The sequence below is a fragment of the Planococcus citri genome, chromosome 1 (genome assembly GCF_950023065.1).
Source record: "Planococcus citri chromosome 1, ihPlaCitr1.1, whole genome shotgun sequence".
Taxonomy (NCBI): domain Eukaryota; kingdom Metazoa; phylum Arthropoda; class Insecta; order Hemiptera; family Pseudococcidae; genus Planococcus; species Planococcus citri.
Window position 1 is genome coordinate 60,416,144 of NC_088677.1, and position 15,897 is coordinate 60,432,040.

A 15,897-nucleotide genomic window follows, 5' to 3' on the forward strand; every position below is an offset into this window, starting at 1 on the left:
AATTGAAATTTCAAACCGAGGGTATATTTCTACCTATACTGCTTTTCTCGAGGAAAAATAACTACACGAAATGCTCGACGCAGCGTGTCGGTTAAATCACGACGAATGAATACCTAATACTGGAATCATACATTCTCACAATATATTTTCTTAATCGGTGAAAAAGGAACGAAAACAAAGACGCGGATATAAACACAGCTCTCTAGAAGCGTAAGCAAGAATATACTAGAGGGAAAAAGGGAACAGGGATGCAAAATGAGATCAGATATTAAGAGCTCAACGAGATAAAACCCCACACTCGGTAAAACTATAGGTAGGTACATATAAATGTGAAATAAAAATACCTCTAGAATGTAAAAAAAAAAGAAATGGAGCTGAATAAGAGGATGCAGAATGACGACGGTAGTATCCGGAGAAAGCATCAGGTAGGTATGAGATAGAAAATAGTACACGGGGCCACGACGCAGGAAACGCAATAAAAAATAAATTAAACAAAAGAAAAGCACGATGTAGAGGGGTAGGTAGGTAAATCACGTAAGTATATTATGCTAACAACGTGTAGATAAAAATGCAATAGTGGAAAATTATCTACACGGTGGCCATTTTAAAATTTATACGAGCGAAAATAAATGAAAAAATTAGTCGTTCGAGCCAAAGCCATTTTGGGTGTTGGTGTTGGTTTAGCTCTAATTTCGCAATTGAAAAATTTCCGCAGTATGGTTCTGCTGGGTGAAGTGAAGGCCTTGTTAAAACGTTAAAAATAAATAAAATAAACGAAACTGCCTATAATTCTTTGGACCATTCGCACCCTCCGAGATTTAAAAATCGTTTACTTGACGTCGAACACAATCGAAACACGTTCAAATTATCAGCATATCCGGTCGATTAAAATTCTTCAAAAGCTACTTTACACAGTCGTGCGAATACAACCCTCGGAAGAATTTATTGCATAAGGGGCCCATCTTTCGAAGGGTGCTGGCGTATAAAAAGGGATCAAATTCCCGGCAATAATTTCTTCATTTATCTACACGATGCGACCAAGAATATATAAGGACTAAAGAAAACCTACAGAAAGGCGAAGGTTTTTATTATTAAAACGTCGCGCGACGAGCACAAGAATCACTATGGAAGAGACTTTAATACCTACCAAATATCAGAGGGGGATTTTTTTCCTCGCAGTAATATAATAACAAATCTGGGATTAAAATTATTTTAATTATATAACTTCTATAATTTCCGTATAGACTTAAGATTAAAATAATTATTCACTTTAATGCCAAACCATAGGGTGTGATTTGGACCAGTCAAAGTAGATATGCTTATCTACGTCCGACCAATTGTGCTGTGGCGACTTTAGCGTAAAATTTGACTGAAAATAAGGTACTTTGTAGAACCAAATAAGTAACTGAAACACTAACGTAAGATTATAAAGAAAAGATAAAAAAATGCAGGAAAAAAAATTATAATGCGATTTTCTCTCTGTTTTGTAACAAAGCAACCAGCACGAAGAGTAATTAATACGGTTATTACGAGAAATATCGCAACGGTAAGTAATTCGTAAAAATACTTAAGTTCGTGCTTTCCGTTTCCGAATACGAAATGGTGGAAAAATAATTTTTTATCTACATCGGGGCGTCTCGTTTATACTCGTATTTAACCAAATACCGTCGCCGAACTGGTAGAGAAAAAAAAATACCCGAACAAATTTATCTAATGAAATTCATTTCGTGAAATTATACGAGTAATTGTTATCAATTCAACGCAGACATCTTTTTTTTTACGTTTTGCGACCGATATATACGAGTACAGTACACTCTGGGATGCATTTCTTTCGAGATTTAAATTCTCGCTGGAACGCGCAGCACTCGACTGCGGATACCTATTTTATCGTTGCTCTCGATCGTTCGAGTGTATTCGAAAATACCATAAAAATTAACACTACATTCCGCCCATAATGTAACAAATTGCCAATGCATTTTAAATCTACACTCGTCGTCTCATCCTCGCTTCTCTCTTTCTCGTTGTATTTTTCCAGCTCGAATACTATTTCTAAAGTAAGTATACATAGCGACGCTTCCGCATAACAAATCAACCGCTACGTGTAAATGTAGCGACCAGCGAGCTAAAAACTAAATGAAAATTGATTAAAACTGTTCTCTAAAAAAGTCGTCCTTCGAACGTACCACACATAAAATTTACGTTGTAAAATTTTTTCTCGAAAGTATCTCGTCTTTATCGATGGTTTGCTTATTTATATGTACGAGTAAGTACATCAGAACATAAATTCGTGGTACACATTGGTGAAATTTTCTAGGTACTTCATTTTTACGTAGCACCAAAAATGGTCGACTTTTTTCCTCAAATGAACGACAAATGGCTGAACCAAAAATGGTCACTTCAAGTCGAATGTTTCAACGTAGGTACTTTATGAAATAAACAGACCTTCCGATCATTTTTGAAAAGATCGATCACTCCTTAGTCCTTATGAAAGGAATCAAAAATTGAAAAAATCGATTTTCAAAAGATCAATTTCTGAGAAGATGAACATAATTTTGATCAATTTTTGCCAAATAGAAACAAATGTAAAAGAATAGGTACAGAAAAAATAGGTAAAATTTCAAGCATGATCGGCCATGTGAAATTGAAAATCGCAAATGAATCGATTTTTGAAGTTCGATTGATCGATTTTTAACCATGATCACATTTTGACTGGAAAGTCTATTTTTCAGGATAAAAAATTAATTCTCAATTTTGACCTAGATTGATGACACGGAATCGAAAATCGAAATTAATCGATTAGTGAAATTCGATTAATTGATTATTAGAGTTCGATTAATCGATTTTTAACCATGATCAGTGATCATCATGTTGACTGAAAAGTCTAATTTTTGAGGTTAAAAAATTGATTTTCAATTTTGAACATGATCGATGACACGGAATCGAAAATCGAAATTAATCGATATGTGAACTTCGATTAATCGATTTTTAACCATGATCACATTTTGGCTGGAAAGTCTAATTTTTTGGGTTAAAAAATTAATTTTCAATTTTGAACATGATCGATGACACGGAATCGAAAATCGAAATTAATCGATATGTAAAATTCGATTGATCGATTATTATAGTTCGATTAATCGATTTTAAACCATGATCACATTTTAACTGGAAAGTCGGAAAGTCTAATTTTTGAGGTTAAAAAATTAATTTTCATAAAATGATCGATGACACGGAATCGAAAATCGAAATTAATCGGTATGTGAAATTCGATTAATCGATTATTAGAGTTCGATTAATCGATTTTCGACCATGATTACATTTTGACTAAAAAGTCTATTTTTGAGGTTGAAAAATAATTTTCAATTTTAAGCATGACTGCTGACACGAAATCAAAAATCGAAATTTATCGATTTGTGAAATTCAATTAATCAATTTTTGGAGTTTGATTAATCGATTTCTAACCATGATCACATTTTGGCTGGAAAGTCTGTTTTTGAGGCTAAAAAATTAGTTTTCAATTTTGAACATGATCGAAAACACAAAAATCAAAAAACGAAAATTGATTGAGTTCTGAAGTTTAATTAATTACCTACTCGATTTTCGATCATGATCATTGATCACATTTTGACCGGGAAGTCCATTTGTGAGGATGCAATCGATTTTACAATGGGAACACGATCGATCAGATGAAACTTAAAATAAAAAATTAATTGCTTTTTGGATTTTTGTTCAGGAGGTCCAAGTGTAAGCCTACATTTGATTATTTGCACTTCGAACATGATGTGCAATCATATTATAATGAAAACCGAAAATGAATCCATTTTTGGGGTTTAATTAATCGATTTTTGATCACGATTGATCACATTTTCTTCGGAAAGCCCATTTCTGGGGTCAAAATTGATTTTGCATTTCAAACACGATCGATCATGCAGAATCGAAAATCACGAATGAATTTATTTATAGGGTGATCAAAGCCAATCTTCCACAAAGAACCAGAATAAATCGAGGTACACGAGAGCAAGTAGGTAGGTTCAATTTTTGAAAGAAGTGGAGCAAGATTTGAATAAAAATAAGCAGTTATCTAAGATTTAAATTCATTAACCCAGAAATTAGAGCATTGTTTCCTCAACTAAAAAAAAAAAAAAAAAAAAAAAATGACTGGTCTTCATCCTCAGCTTAAAAACTTATCCGTGGCAGCAGAGGATATCCAAAATTTTCAAAAAATCCAAAATACTGGTTTTCTCGAGCAGTAAATACGTAGTTTTTCAAGTCGAAAACTGTCTAAAAATTACTATTTTAAGGTGATTTTAAAATATAAATGGTTGGAAAAATTTGTAAAACGTATAATTATTCACAACTATCCTAGTTAATTTTTGAAAATCAGGCCAATTATTGTGAACACTCATTTCTCAAGAAAACTATGGATTTTGAAAAAATTACCCAGCTACAAATCATCAAAATTGTGAAGTGTAAAATTTCTTAAATGCTTAGAGCAGGTAACTTTTCTCCAGGGGCTGAGGGGTAATGGTGAGGAAATATTCAAAAAAACACCAGTAAAGAAACTCCGCTTTAAAAATGTTTTTTTTAGAGTTTTGAACAATTTTTGCATCCTCAATTCCTCATCCTCCTTTTTTGTGCCTCTACAGAAATAAAGCAAAGCAAGCACGATACACGAGCACTCATTTCAACAAAAAAATAAATAAATAATGCCATTCATTTAAGAATATTTGGTTTTAAGGAATCGATTCGCATCTTATTGATAGATGTTTTTTTCTCGTTTTCGACTCGAATTACTTCGCGGGTAGTCTATTCTGGGCATTTTCCTATACCGACGAGAAACTGCGTAAACCGCAACGTGGAAAAATCAACTGCACGAGGAGAGCGGTCACAAAATAGGGGAGGGATTTTTCACCACAGTGGAAACTTGTTGGGCAACTCTCCGGGCTTGTTAATATTTATTAAAGTATCTTTACTCTTGATAGCTTAAGAGAGAACAAGCTGCAAAACCGCAGAGCGATTTGTGGCTTTTCGGTAGGTATTTTTTTCCTCAACTCATAACGATATTAATACATAATCGTCGAGTTTAACTCGATGATTCATCGTTTATTTCATTCTCAACAGCTGTACCTACTCTGTACCCGAAAAAAACCATATCTGGCAACAGAGAGGCCCAAAAAAAAATAACCTAAGTAATAAGCTTTTCATGTACTTACCCAGATCTTGTACTTCGCATGGTAGCACCAGCGTATCCCCCAATACTACCCTAAATGTTTGTCCTCTTGATGTGAATTTTGGCTGGGGTGTGACCCCATTGTCGACGTCTTTTATCAATAAATCTGCAAAAGATAAACAACACGACGATTTAAAATTAAGCTATCAATTATTAGTCTTGTTAAACGCGCGGTAGTTATACGACGAGGTACCTATTTTTCTATCCCCCTCTTCGCTCTCTTGCCTTTTGCGAGCCTTTCCCGAATGCTGAATTCGGTTACGCTCGGCGTCGCTCTATTTTAAATCTCCGCTGGGGATGAACGAAGGAAAAACTCCGCCACGAGGGTAATTACCGGTTTTGTTGTACGATGGCATATAGATGAGCAAATATACGCGCCACATAACCATCAACATCAACTACCAAACTATACCATAAGGACAGGGCGCACACACACGAATTTAGCACTGTTCGTTCGTTTCTAACGTACCAAAGTGTAGGAAAGAGGGAGGCAGAATTTTCAATTACATTATACGCTACATTTTAACCTTATTGTTTATTGGTTCGATTTATATAGTAAAAGTTTACCTGAGGCATGTAAACGATCTGCATGTGTCATGCCTATTTTATCCCTCTTCACTTTAAATGGGTATTTGTATTTTCATTTTCACGTTCAGAAAACAGGGTTACTAGGTGGAAATTTGTAAAATCCCTACAAGCTTATTCAGCATATCTACCTACACTGAATAATCATCGAAATCGTAAATTTTTAGAGAGGAGGGGAGGGGGGAAAATCCCTAGAATGTATGAGAATATTTTGCATATTTTTTCTCGAGTTTTACAAAACTGCAGAATTTTTCCACAAAATATTGCTGTAAACAGGGGGAGGGGGGGGTGGGAGTAAAAAAAAAATTGAAAAAATTGAAATGTTGAAAATTATTTTCCAAAAACAGTTGAGATTGGCTTTTAAAAAATTGTATTGATGCTAAATTTTCTAATTTCAATTTTAAGCAGTTTAAGTCATGAAAAGAAGTGTCAGAGATCTTCGTTTATGCAAACAGATCACTTCGCATTCAACATCACAGCTCAAAAAAATCACTTCTTCCCTCTGTGGGGGCTAATCAAGGGACTAATTTTCAAACTTCGAAACCACTCGAGTCAATTCTACCCACATCATAGAATTATTTTTCCTCCTCTGTATAGCCAACTTTTCGACACAATCGCACGTAGATTCGTCCACCAGAGCAATTTACGAGATGAAATGCGAAGGAGGTTGAAGTTCAAGTAACGAGAAATTTTTCAACTTTCGCAGATACGAAATCTATTTATAATAAGATGTTCTTCTCCTTATTTTACCTTTTTTATTCTCTGTAGGTATATGGAAAGGAAACCGAGTCAGGCAAAATAATTCACGTAGCTGGCCAAGGATCGCGACAAAAATACCTACCTTATTCGCGACGACGACGACGACGACGACGAAAAAGGCAAGAGCTTCGTTCGAGTTTGAAACAAGCGGAAAACATTACAAAGAAAAATTGACAGAAACATGGAAACCGTTTTAAGACATTTTTAACGTATTTTCAAAAAGTATACGTTTATATTTCGTCGACTGCCTAAATTTAATTTTAGGTTGTTTTTTTGTTTTTTTCAGTTTCTTTTTGTTTCTGTTTTTAGTCTGGATTTGGGCGTTCTTGTGATTGAAAATATTAAAAAAGTTCGATAGAGTGAAAAGAATGGTTCAGTTTTTTCACAGAGATAGGTATAATTTCTTTTTATTTTAAATTTGTACAAGGTCGTCAGTTCATTAGGATTTTGATTTTATGGAAAATTTTATAAATTTCGAAATTTTCCGTCACCTATATTTCTTGGCTACATAGTTGAAAAAGAACGAAATTCCTTCACTTTCTCATAAAATTTTTTGGATTATTTTGAAGTTTGTGTGTTTCAACTTTTGCATTTCAAAATTATTTTCAAAACTTAGACTACTCAAAATTTTGATAAAAAATTCCGAGTCCAATTGGAAATTAAAATACAGGCAAGAAAAAAACAACCAAGTTGAGTAAAATATCAACTACACATCAAAATTCTACTTTCTATTTCACCAACTTTTCAAATTGCTAAAAGACTGCATACATTTCTCTTACCTTAATGCGCTCGTTCTCATTTTAGGCACTAAATAATTGAACGAATTGCTAAAAACGAAATATTTTTTATTCACGATGGAAAATGCCTTCGGTTGAAAAACAACACAAAGTGAGAGAAATGGAGTAAGGCTTTTAAAAAATACAAACTAAATGCAATTCTGAATACCCAAAGGACACGTTGACTAATTTATAAATCGACTGATGGTAACATTAAAATACTACATGTGATATTTAAGTTCACATGAGCATGAATTTTTCAACAAACTGTTTCCCATTTCCTCTGTATAAAGCGAGAGAAAAAAAAACACATCACACTCTCGTATACAACGGAAAGGGAAATATCCATTTTGAATCGTCTATGACGTCGTCGAAGACGTAGCTATTTGTAGCTCGAAAATGGGGTAGAAGAAAGTGGAAAGTATACATAGGAAAAGCGAACACGACCTAAACCAATCTTTTCTGCATATGTAGGGAATGGAGAAGATTGAATTTTTGGCTAAATATTTCGTTTGGGTGTGTGTAGAAATGTTCTCTATTTGCCAAGCACGCTCGGATCCTAATCACAGCCTCTGAATCTAAATTAATATCGCATTTCACCCTCTTATGGATGGTAGAAAGTAGAGAGATTCGCGAGCTAGGAGGAAAAAAAAGCATTCGTCGTATCGGCTGCGGTGCAAACTTACGAGCAAAACAATTGAAAGGATGCTTTCACGAGTCATAAATTTTATCACTTATCGGCTGAGTTTAAATTAACTTTTATCAGCTGTCACGGCGACGCCATTACGTGCAAAAGAGACAAAAAATTTCCCACCAATTTCTCGACGACGAAACCGATTACCAAGGTTTCATAAAAATTCGCGCCGACGACGCGCACCACAATATATTAAAAATCGATTCCGATGCTTTCATATGCTCAAAATGATGAGCCTGAGGGGGCGGGGGAGAGCGAAGGAAAAAAATATTTTACAGATCGAACCAGTAAAGGCGGTAGCGTAAGTTTATAAAATAATTAAAACGATTCGTCGTTCTCGGTGCGTCTTGCGCGCAATGCAATTCACTCTCGAACGGAATTTAATTTAACAAATTCTAAAAGCATTGTCTTGTAGCTGTTCCGATGAATTCCTGGAATTCGCAGGCCTCTTATTTTCTATATGCTGACGTTCGTTTCTTGATGTGTAGTAATTTAAATTTAACCCCAAATAAAATCCAGCCGTTTGGTATTATCCATATACGTATTACGTACGTCTAGTTGTGCAAAAAAACACCACCTTATTATCCTTTTCTTTCTTTCGTTTTTTTTTCGCCTTGTTTACCTCGCTCGGGCATATTACGTAGGTATATATTGTATTTGTGATGTAATATATTTTCCTAACGCGAGAAAAAAATTGCTTTCGACATTCGTACATGCGATGCTATACGGATCGTAAAATTTTTTCGTCGGTTTCCCCTCCCTCCTTTCTCTCTTCTCTTTCTCTGTCAAACTTTGCAGTCGTTGGCTTATGTACTGTACTATTCTATAATATGCTATGCTATTGTAAATATTGAAATATCCCATAAAGACGAGCCGCATTAAATTGCGTGTGTGACTTGTTTCGTCTCACATATATACACACAGGCTGCAAACATACCCTTTAGGGCTTTCATTATACGCTTCTTTTCTCATTTATTTTTATACCATATTGTACAACCAATCGTGTCGTAAACCATACGAAAAAATCTGTTGCATTACAACAACTTTCTGTTCTCCACACACGCTCAAGATATATGTACAATGCTTACGTACTTACAATTTTAACAAACAATTTAGATTCCCCAGAGAAAAGCTATTAAGGATACCGGGATCGAGGTTATATTTTAACGAAGCCTAGGCTGCTGAGTATAAGTTGTGCACTCGATTGAAATTTTGTATCGTCGTTTGATTCTTGTGGGTACACTTGGCGTATTTAAAAACAATATGTTTTAGAATATCAACAATTATCTACTCTCTAAATTTGAAACAGTGAAATTTCACTGTTTAGCAGTCACGGCATTTTGGCTTCTTAAAAGCAGTAGTTTTTTACTGCAAAACAGTAAAAAATTTACTGAATTGATCAGTAAAAATGATTTTTAATTTTTTACTGACCAATTCAGTAGATTTTTCACTGTTTTGCAGTAAAAAACTACTGCTTTTAAGAAACCAAAATGTCGTGACTGCTAAGCAGTGAAATTTCATTGTTTCAAATTTAGAGAGTAGAAGAGTTGCAGTCATAAAATTTGGATATCTTTGAAATGGAGGTTTTCTACATTGGATGTTATACCAAATATACCTGTGGTGAATTTTTAAAAATCCCAAAATTGATCGTTTTCAAGGTTTTATTTTTCTATTTTATTTTTTTCAAAAAAATATGATAGAAAATAAACCTGAAATTAATATAAACCCCACTCCCACCGCCTTTGAACTGAATTTCACATTTTTCTATCATTATGGAGCCTCCAGTACAATTTTGATTTCAATTCCTTCAGAATTTTTTAATTTCTCCAGAAAGTGTAGAAATTAATTTGGGCAGCTAAACATCGATTTAGGACTCATTTTTTACCTATTTAAGCGAATTTATCTCCATTTGGCCAATTTCCAGACGGACATGTTGAATGTGTTTTTTGACCAAGCTAAAAACCATTTCACAACAATTTTGAAACTGAACCAAATTTTTGGTACCTAACAATGTACCTTTCAAAACAGTTTTTCTAGAGATCAAGATACTTATGTACATACAGAGAACTTGACAGGCCAGACGGCCGGGTCAATAACCTTGAGAAGCCAGACAAGCAGACAAACGACGCTTGGGAAGCCAAGATAGGTAGTTCAGTCATCTTGAAAGTACAGATTGACAGGTCAGTGACCTTGGTAGTCAGACAGGAATACAGACAACCAGACAGATGGGTTAATGACCTTGAAAATACAGACCATTCGGGTCAATTACCTTTATAGACCGGACAGACATATAGACAGAGCAACCTTGAACAACCATACAGGCACTCAGACAACTTCAAGAAGCCAGTCAGATGGGTCAATGACCTTATGAGGCCAGATATGCTGAAAGAAGGACTTTGGAAACGATACCAATAGGTCAATGACCTTGAGAGACTAGACAGGAATACAGAGGAGTTGAGAGGTCTGACAGACGGGTCAATGACCTTAAGAAGCCAGAAAGGCACTCAGACAACCTCTAAAGGCCAGAACGGCAGACAGAAGACCATATGAGACCAGACAGGCAAGTCATTCAGGAACCTCAAAAGGCCAGTCAGATGGGCAAATGACCTTAAGAGACCAGACAGGCAGACAGATAACCTTGGGAAGCTAGACAGGTACGTAAGTGGCCTTGAAAGTCAAGGCAGATGGATCTCAAATCATATTTAATTTCGAAATAATTTGAAAAACCAATTCAAAAATTTTGAAAAAAATCGAAAATTGTGCTGGAGAACTTGGAACGGCCTAAATATTCGTGCAAATTTTCAAAATTTTTTCTTTAATAAAAAATTTTTAGTGTTTCGAATTTTTGTTTTATAAATATCTATGCGGTTTAAAACTCGTACACTTGAGGTGTCCACCTAAAAATCAGCTCAAATATGGATAAATTCGTTAAACAGTCTGAGAATGAGCCATAACTAGATTTTTAGCTACGCAAAATCTATTTTTGCACCTTCTGAAGAAACAGCTAGAAAATCGTTCTGAAAGCTCAAAAATAGCCCAAAAGAGTGATATTAGGTTCAGGAAAGTTGAAAATGTGCCTTTTAGTTTCAGGAATTATTTTCATCATTTTCAGATTTCATTGAATAAATAAATACATTTTGAGGGAAAAAAATAAACCACTGAAAATGGTCATTTCTAGATTTTCAAAAAAATTCTCCAAAAATCAATAAATCTATCTAGGAAACAGAAATTTTGGTAATAGATAAATAGAGGGGTTCAGACTCTGCTGTTTACAAAAAATGAAAACCCGTTCAAATAGGATCCTAACGTACCTCGAGTCGTCCATTGTTAAACTTCAAATAAGGCTTTGGAGAGGGGAACAGCCATTTCAAAATTTGAAATCATCAATGTTGATATCATTTTGAGGTCACTGAATCCTTCTTAAAAATCAGGTTTCAGCTTAAATTCTGAATTGAACGTCAGAGAGGGAAGAAGGTGTGTTTGTAATTTCAAAATTTGAAATTCTCTTCAGGTAGGTATGTATAAATATTACCCTATGGTTGTTGAAATATAGATTTTTGAGGTTCTTAGCTAAATTTATTTTTAGCGAGGAATTTCATTTTAGGCTCCAAAAGCCCACTCAACTTTTTAAAAAAATTTACCGTAGGTTCCCCCAACTTCCTACACTCCTCAAATTTTCATTAAAATTTCTTGAACATTTCCAAAGAAATAGAATTTTAAAGTATATATTCATCGAAGAAAAAATAAAAATGTGTGCATTTAGCAGACGATTTATCGGATAATTGTAACAATAGGTACTTCTCGCTAGCAAAATTTGAGTTTCTGAAATCAATTCGTCTATAGGATTCTACTCCGAATGCACTCGCGGTGATCATAGTTCTTGAATCTTCATCAAATTTTTTCTGGGCACAAAGGCTCAAAAAATAGTGAATACAGTTTGGCCACCAATGCATAAATCAGTTTTCTATTTCCCAAATTTAAAGTGATGGAGCATCAAATGTGTGAGGAGACACAAAAATTTCCATTTTTTAAGTAAGCACTTAATTTCAGAATGGTAAAAAATATAGGTAGATTTAAAAAATATGTATCCAGACAAAATTGCGACCAGAACTCAACTCAAAATTCAAAAAAAACTACGCTTAATAGTCAAGATCACTCAACTCCGACCATCTTACATATTTCTCAAATTATACCAGTTTTTCATCATTAATCCTGATAGGAAAACTTGGAAAACATTGACCATCTGGAAAAACACCAAGATACGAAAAACTAAGTATAATATCAAAATTAAACACATTTCGCCTCTCTCATCGACCTTGTTTTTTTCGGGGGTACCTAAAAAAAAAACACAGCAGGAAAAAACTCTCGCAAAAAATCAATTCCTCACGCAAACATCGCGTGCGACCGGTATAAAAAAATTTTAATGGATTTTCCGGAAATTAAGATATTCCGATGCGCCACCTAGAAAAAAAAAGAAGAGAAGGAGGAATAGGCGGTGTAAAAAAAAGGGACAGTCGCGAAAAAGCACGATGTCACGAAATTCCTCGCAATTAATTTTTTCGCCTGGTATACCTATTACCTCTGCTGCTATAGGTAGGTACGTAGTACGTACCTTTAGATATACCCGACGATGTTTTCATTTACACATCGTTACGAACAATATCGAGTTTTAATTGTATAGTTTCGAAAAAATTATTCATATACTACGAGCTGGTACGTACGTGCTACGTGACTTCGTAGAGTTGTCGTGCTCCAGGCAACGTGGGCCTCGTACGAAAACGTTTTTTATTAATTTTCTATAATTTCGTAACGTGTACTGGGTAATATACGATAAATGGCGCTTGGCATCGCGTCGCTCGTTCGATTTTTAACACGATATCTGTACACAAATATACCTATATGCTATCACTTTTGCTAAATGTGTTGCCTATACATAGTTAACCTACAGATATTTATACTCGTTGTATGTGTAGTATAACGTAGTCGTACAGATTTCGACGAGTACATGTGTAGACTGTAGATGTGGGTGAACGTACACCTGAAGCTGTCACGATTGTGTACAATTAGATGTATGGATAGGAAAGGTGCAGAAGAGAGAGATATGGTACTATACATGCTACAACATAGGAGCTAGTCCTGGTCATCGTCATTGACATTATTGGCCCTCCTGTTTCAGCATCTAGCTTGTTGGTTCCCTTACTAAATAACTTTCGATTAATATCTCTATACAGTCTACTCGGAGTATTCTACTACGCATAAGAAAACGCCTCCCATTTTTTGCAATAAAAGACTCCCCCTTGAGCTTGATGTATTGAGTAACATTTATACGTAGATAGGCCTAGGTGAGTGCAAGTACATAAGATATAAGTAAGCAATAAGCATTAACTTAATTTGTCACTTCAAACAACGATTCGGCAAATACAATGATGATAAAAAGCCAACCACTTTTATCTTCTCTAATCTGGCAATCGCAAACCAAAGCTGGGTGCTACAATTGGATTTCCTGCAATGAAAACACTCCGGAGGGAATACCCTTTTTCGCCGATGCTTGAAATCAGATTAGCAAGCAAATCTGCGCTGTGCTTGATTCTGTCACGTTTTTTTTTGTTTTGTTGGTTCAATAAATCGTCGTTATAATTTATGAAGGTTATCTAAAAATAATCGTCAACTTGTCTGTGATTTTTCACTCGAAGTTATTGACAGAATGTGTAGGTAGTAAAAAATGAAAAAAATAGATCGGAAAAATAATATGAACAAAAAAAAACAATAGAGCCTGAATAAATAAACAAAAAAATATTTTTAGAAAATCATGGAGAGTAACATGGACATAAGGTAGATATATTTTAATTGTAATAATAATAAAAAACTAATCTTTGATGAACTTTTAAAAATTATAAATGCGGACCAAACATGCAAAATAATCAGAATTTCACTAAATTGACCAAGAGAGCTGAATTGACCTGCTCTAAAAAAATTGGAAACACTCTCAAACCATTTTGATCAATTCTGGAACCCTCGGTAGATTTCTGAAGGTTGAAAAAAGGAATCCCAATAGGGCTATTTTTGGCACCAGGCAGTTGAGGCAGTTATCGACCAACCACTCTTAAAATGTTCTAATGAATGTCCCAAGTGGGTCATTCCACATCAATTCGACTAAGAAGTGGTGAGGGGGCGGGGGGTCAGCAATTTTTTTGAAATTTTTCCTGTGGATAGAATGGCGCAAATCGCAGCCCTCTAGCTCTTTTTTAAAGGCTGCTACCCTATTGACAAAAATTGTGCGTACAACATGCTGAAATGCGTGCTTTTTTGCGTATCACACGCATATGTGAATTTGGACTTCTTCAAAAAATCACATGCTATTCAGCCAGTGAATAGCATGCTTAAAAGTAAACTAAAAGTGCAGAAATTTTAGCAGAAAAATTGCTCATAACTCACAGGCAATACTATCTACCGATTAATTGTAAATGTTAAGACATTCCCAATAGATAATTTTTTCAAAAACATTAAAAAAAAAATTGAAAAATTTCCGTGTGAGGGGATCAATTCCCAGTTACTGCGTTGTGCGGCCGCCTAACCCACTTGGCCACCTCTCAGCTTATCAGATTAGAGGTTATTTTTGCATAAATATTATCAATTTTTGGACTTGAAAAAATGTTTACTCACTGGTTGCATTTTAGAAAATACTTGGTTGCTAGATTGCTTCTGTTTAGCATGCAAAAATGCACATTTTTAACAGGATAATGCCATCGACCTTTTATTCTCCTCATCTGGACCGCAATTCCAAGGGTACATTTTGATGGAAACCTCCCAAATCGAGCTTGTAAAGAATGCCTCAGCGCATTGCTCGAACTCGTCTCTTACCTTACCCCACTTACCACACGTATGATCATAATCACAACCATGTGTGGAAGGTGGTTATCTCCTTCCACATGCAATTATGACCATATGCATGGTAAGTGGGGTAAGGTAAGAGACAAGTTTGCGCATTGCGCAGAGACATCCCGATTCGCGCAGCGGCAATTTGATTGGCACTTTTTTTTGCCATTTTTGACAAAAGAGTGGTAAAGCTCAAATTTAAATGAAAATCAGACGAAAATGCCAGTATTGGCAATTTTGAAAACTTGCTACAGAACTGAGTACACTCTGTTTATGCAAGTTTTGACAACATTTTGCCAACGTTTACAAAATTTTGCCAATAGTGACAAAACTTTGTCCGTTAATTTCGAAAAATTATCTATACTCAGAAGTGGGGAGGATAAGATAAGATAAGGCAGAGTCCAGCGCATGTTCCATCTGCCTCGTTGGTTACTTCATACTTCGGTTCAGTTTTCAGTGGACAGTGAAGCAGTGAACATGTTATATGATTAATAAAATTTTGTTATATGTACATGTAATTATGTAATTGATGCGTGAAAATTTGTCGTCTGAAGTTCGAAGATGAATCACGGTAAGTACCATACCTGTATTACATTATATCATCAGATAGGCACTGTGTTTTGTTTTATGTTGTTGTGGGTAACTGTAACTACCTATGCACGTATTATGCGATTTGATTTGCAAGTGATTCGGTGTTGGGTGTATTTATGGTCACCATGTACCAACCAAGTCTGTAGATTATGCAGTTTTCCTAATGATATTAACGCTGTAACAACGTCTGAATCACGTGTCTTGAAAATCAAATTGCATAAATATGCATGTACCTATACTTACTCACGACAAGGTAAAACAAAGCACAGTCACCTATGCAATGATGAATATAAATACAGGTATATGTACTTAATAGGTCTTAGGTATCGATTCATTTTCGACTTCAGACGACATTTTTATGCATCATTCGCAACTTTGACCGTTAAAAT

The 15,897-nt window shown here is 35.0% G+C and overlaps 1 protein-coding gene across 2 annotated transcripts in view; it reads right to left on the reverse strand.

Moving 5' to 3' along the window:
• LOC135833147 (neural cell adhesion molecule 1-like) overlaps nucleotides 1–15,897 on the reverse strand; it is a 330,320-nt gene that overhangs the window by 81,710 nt on the left and 232,713 nt on the right. For both annotated transcript variants that reach the window (XM_065346804.1, XM_065346803.1), the window contains exon 2: nucleotides 5,211–5,333. In XM_065346804.1, coding sequence (XP_065202876.1) covers nucleotides 5,211–5,333 — 123 coding nt within the window. The remainder of the gene's footprint in view (nucleotides 1–5,210; nucleotides 5,334–15,897) is intronic.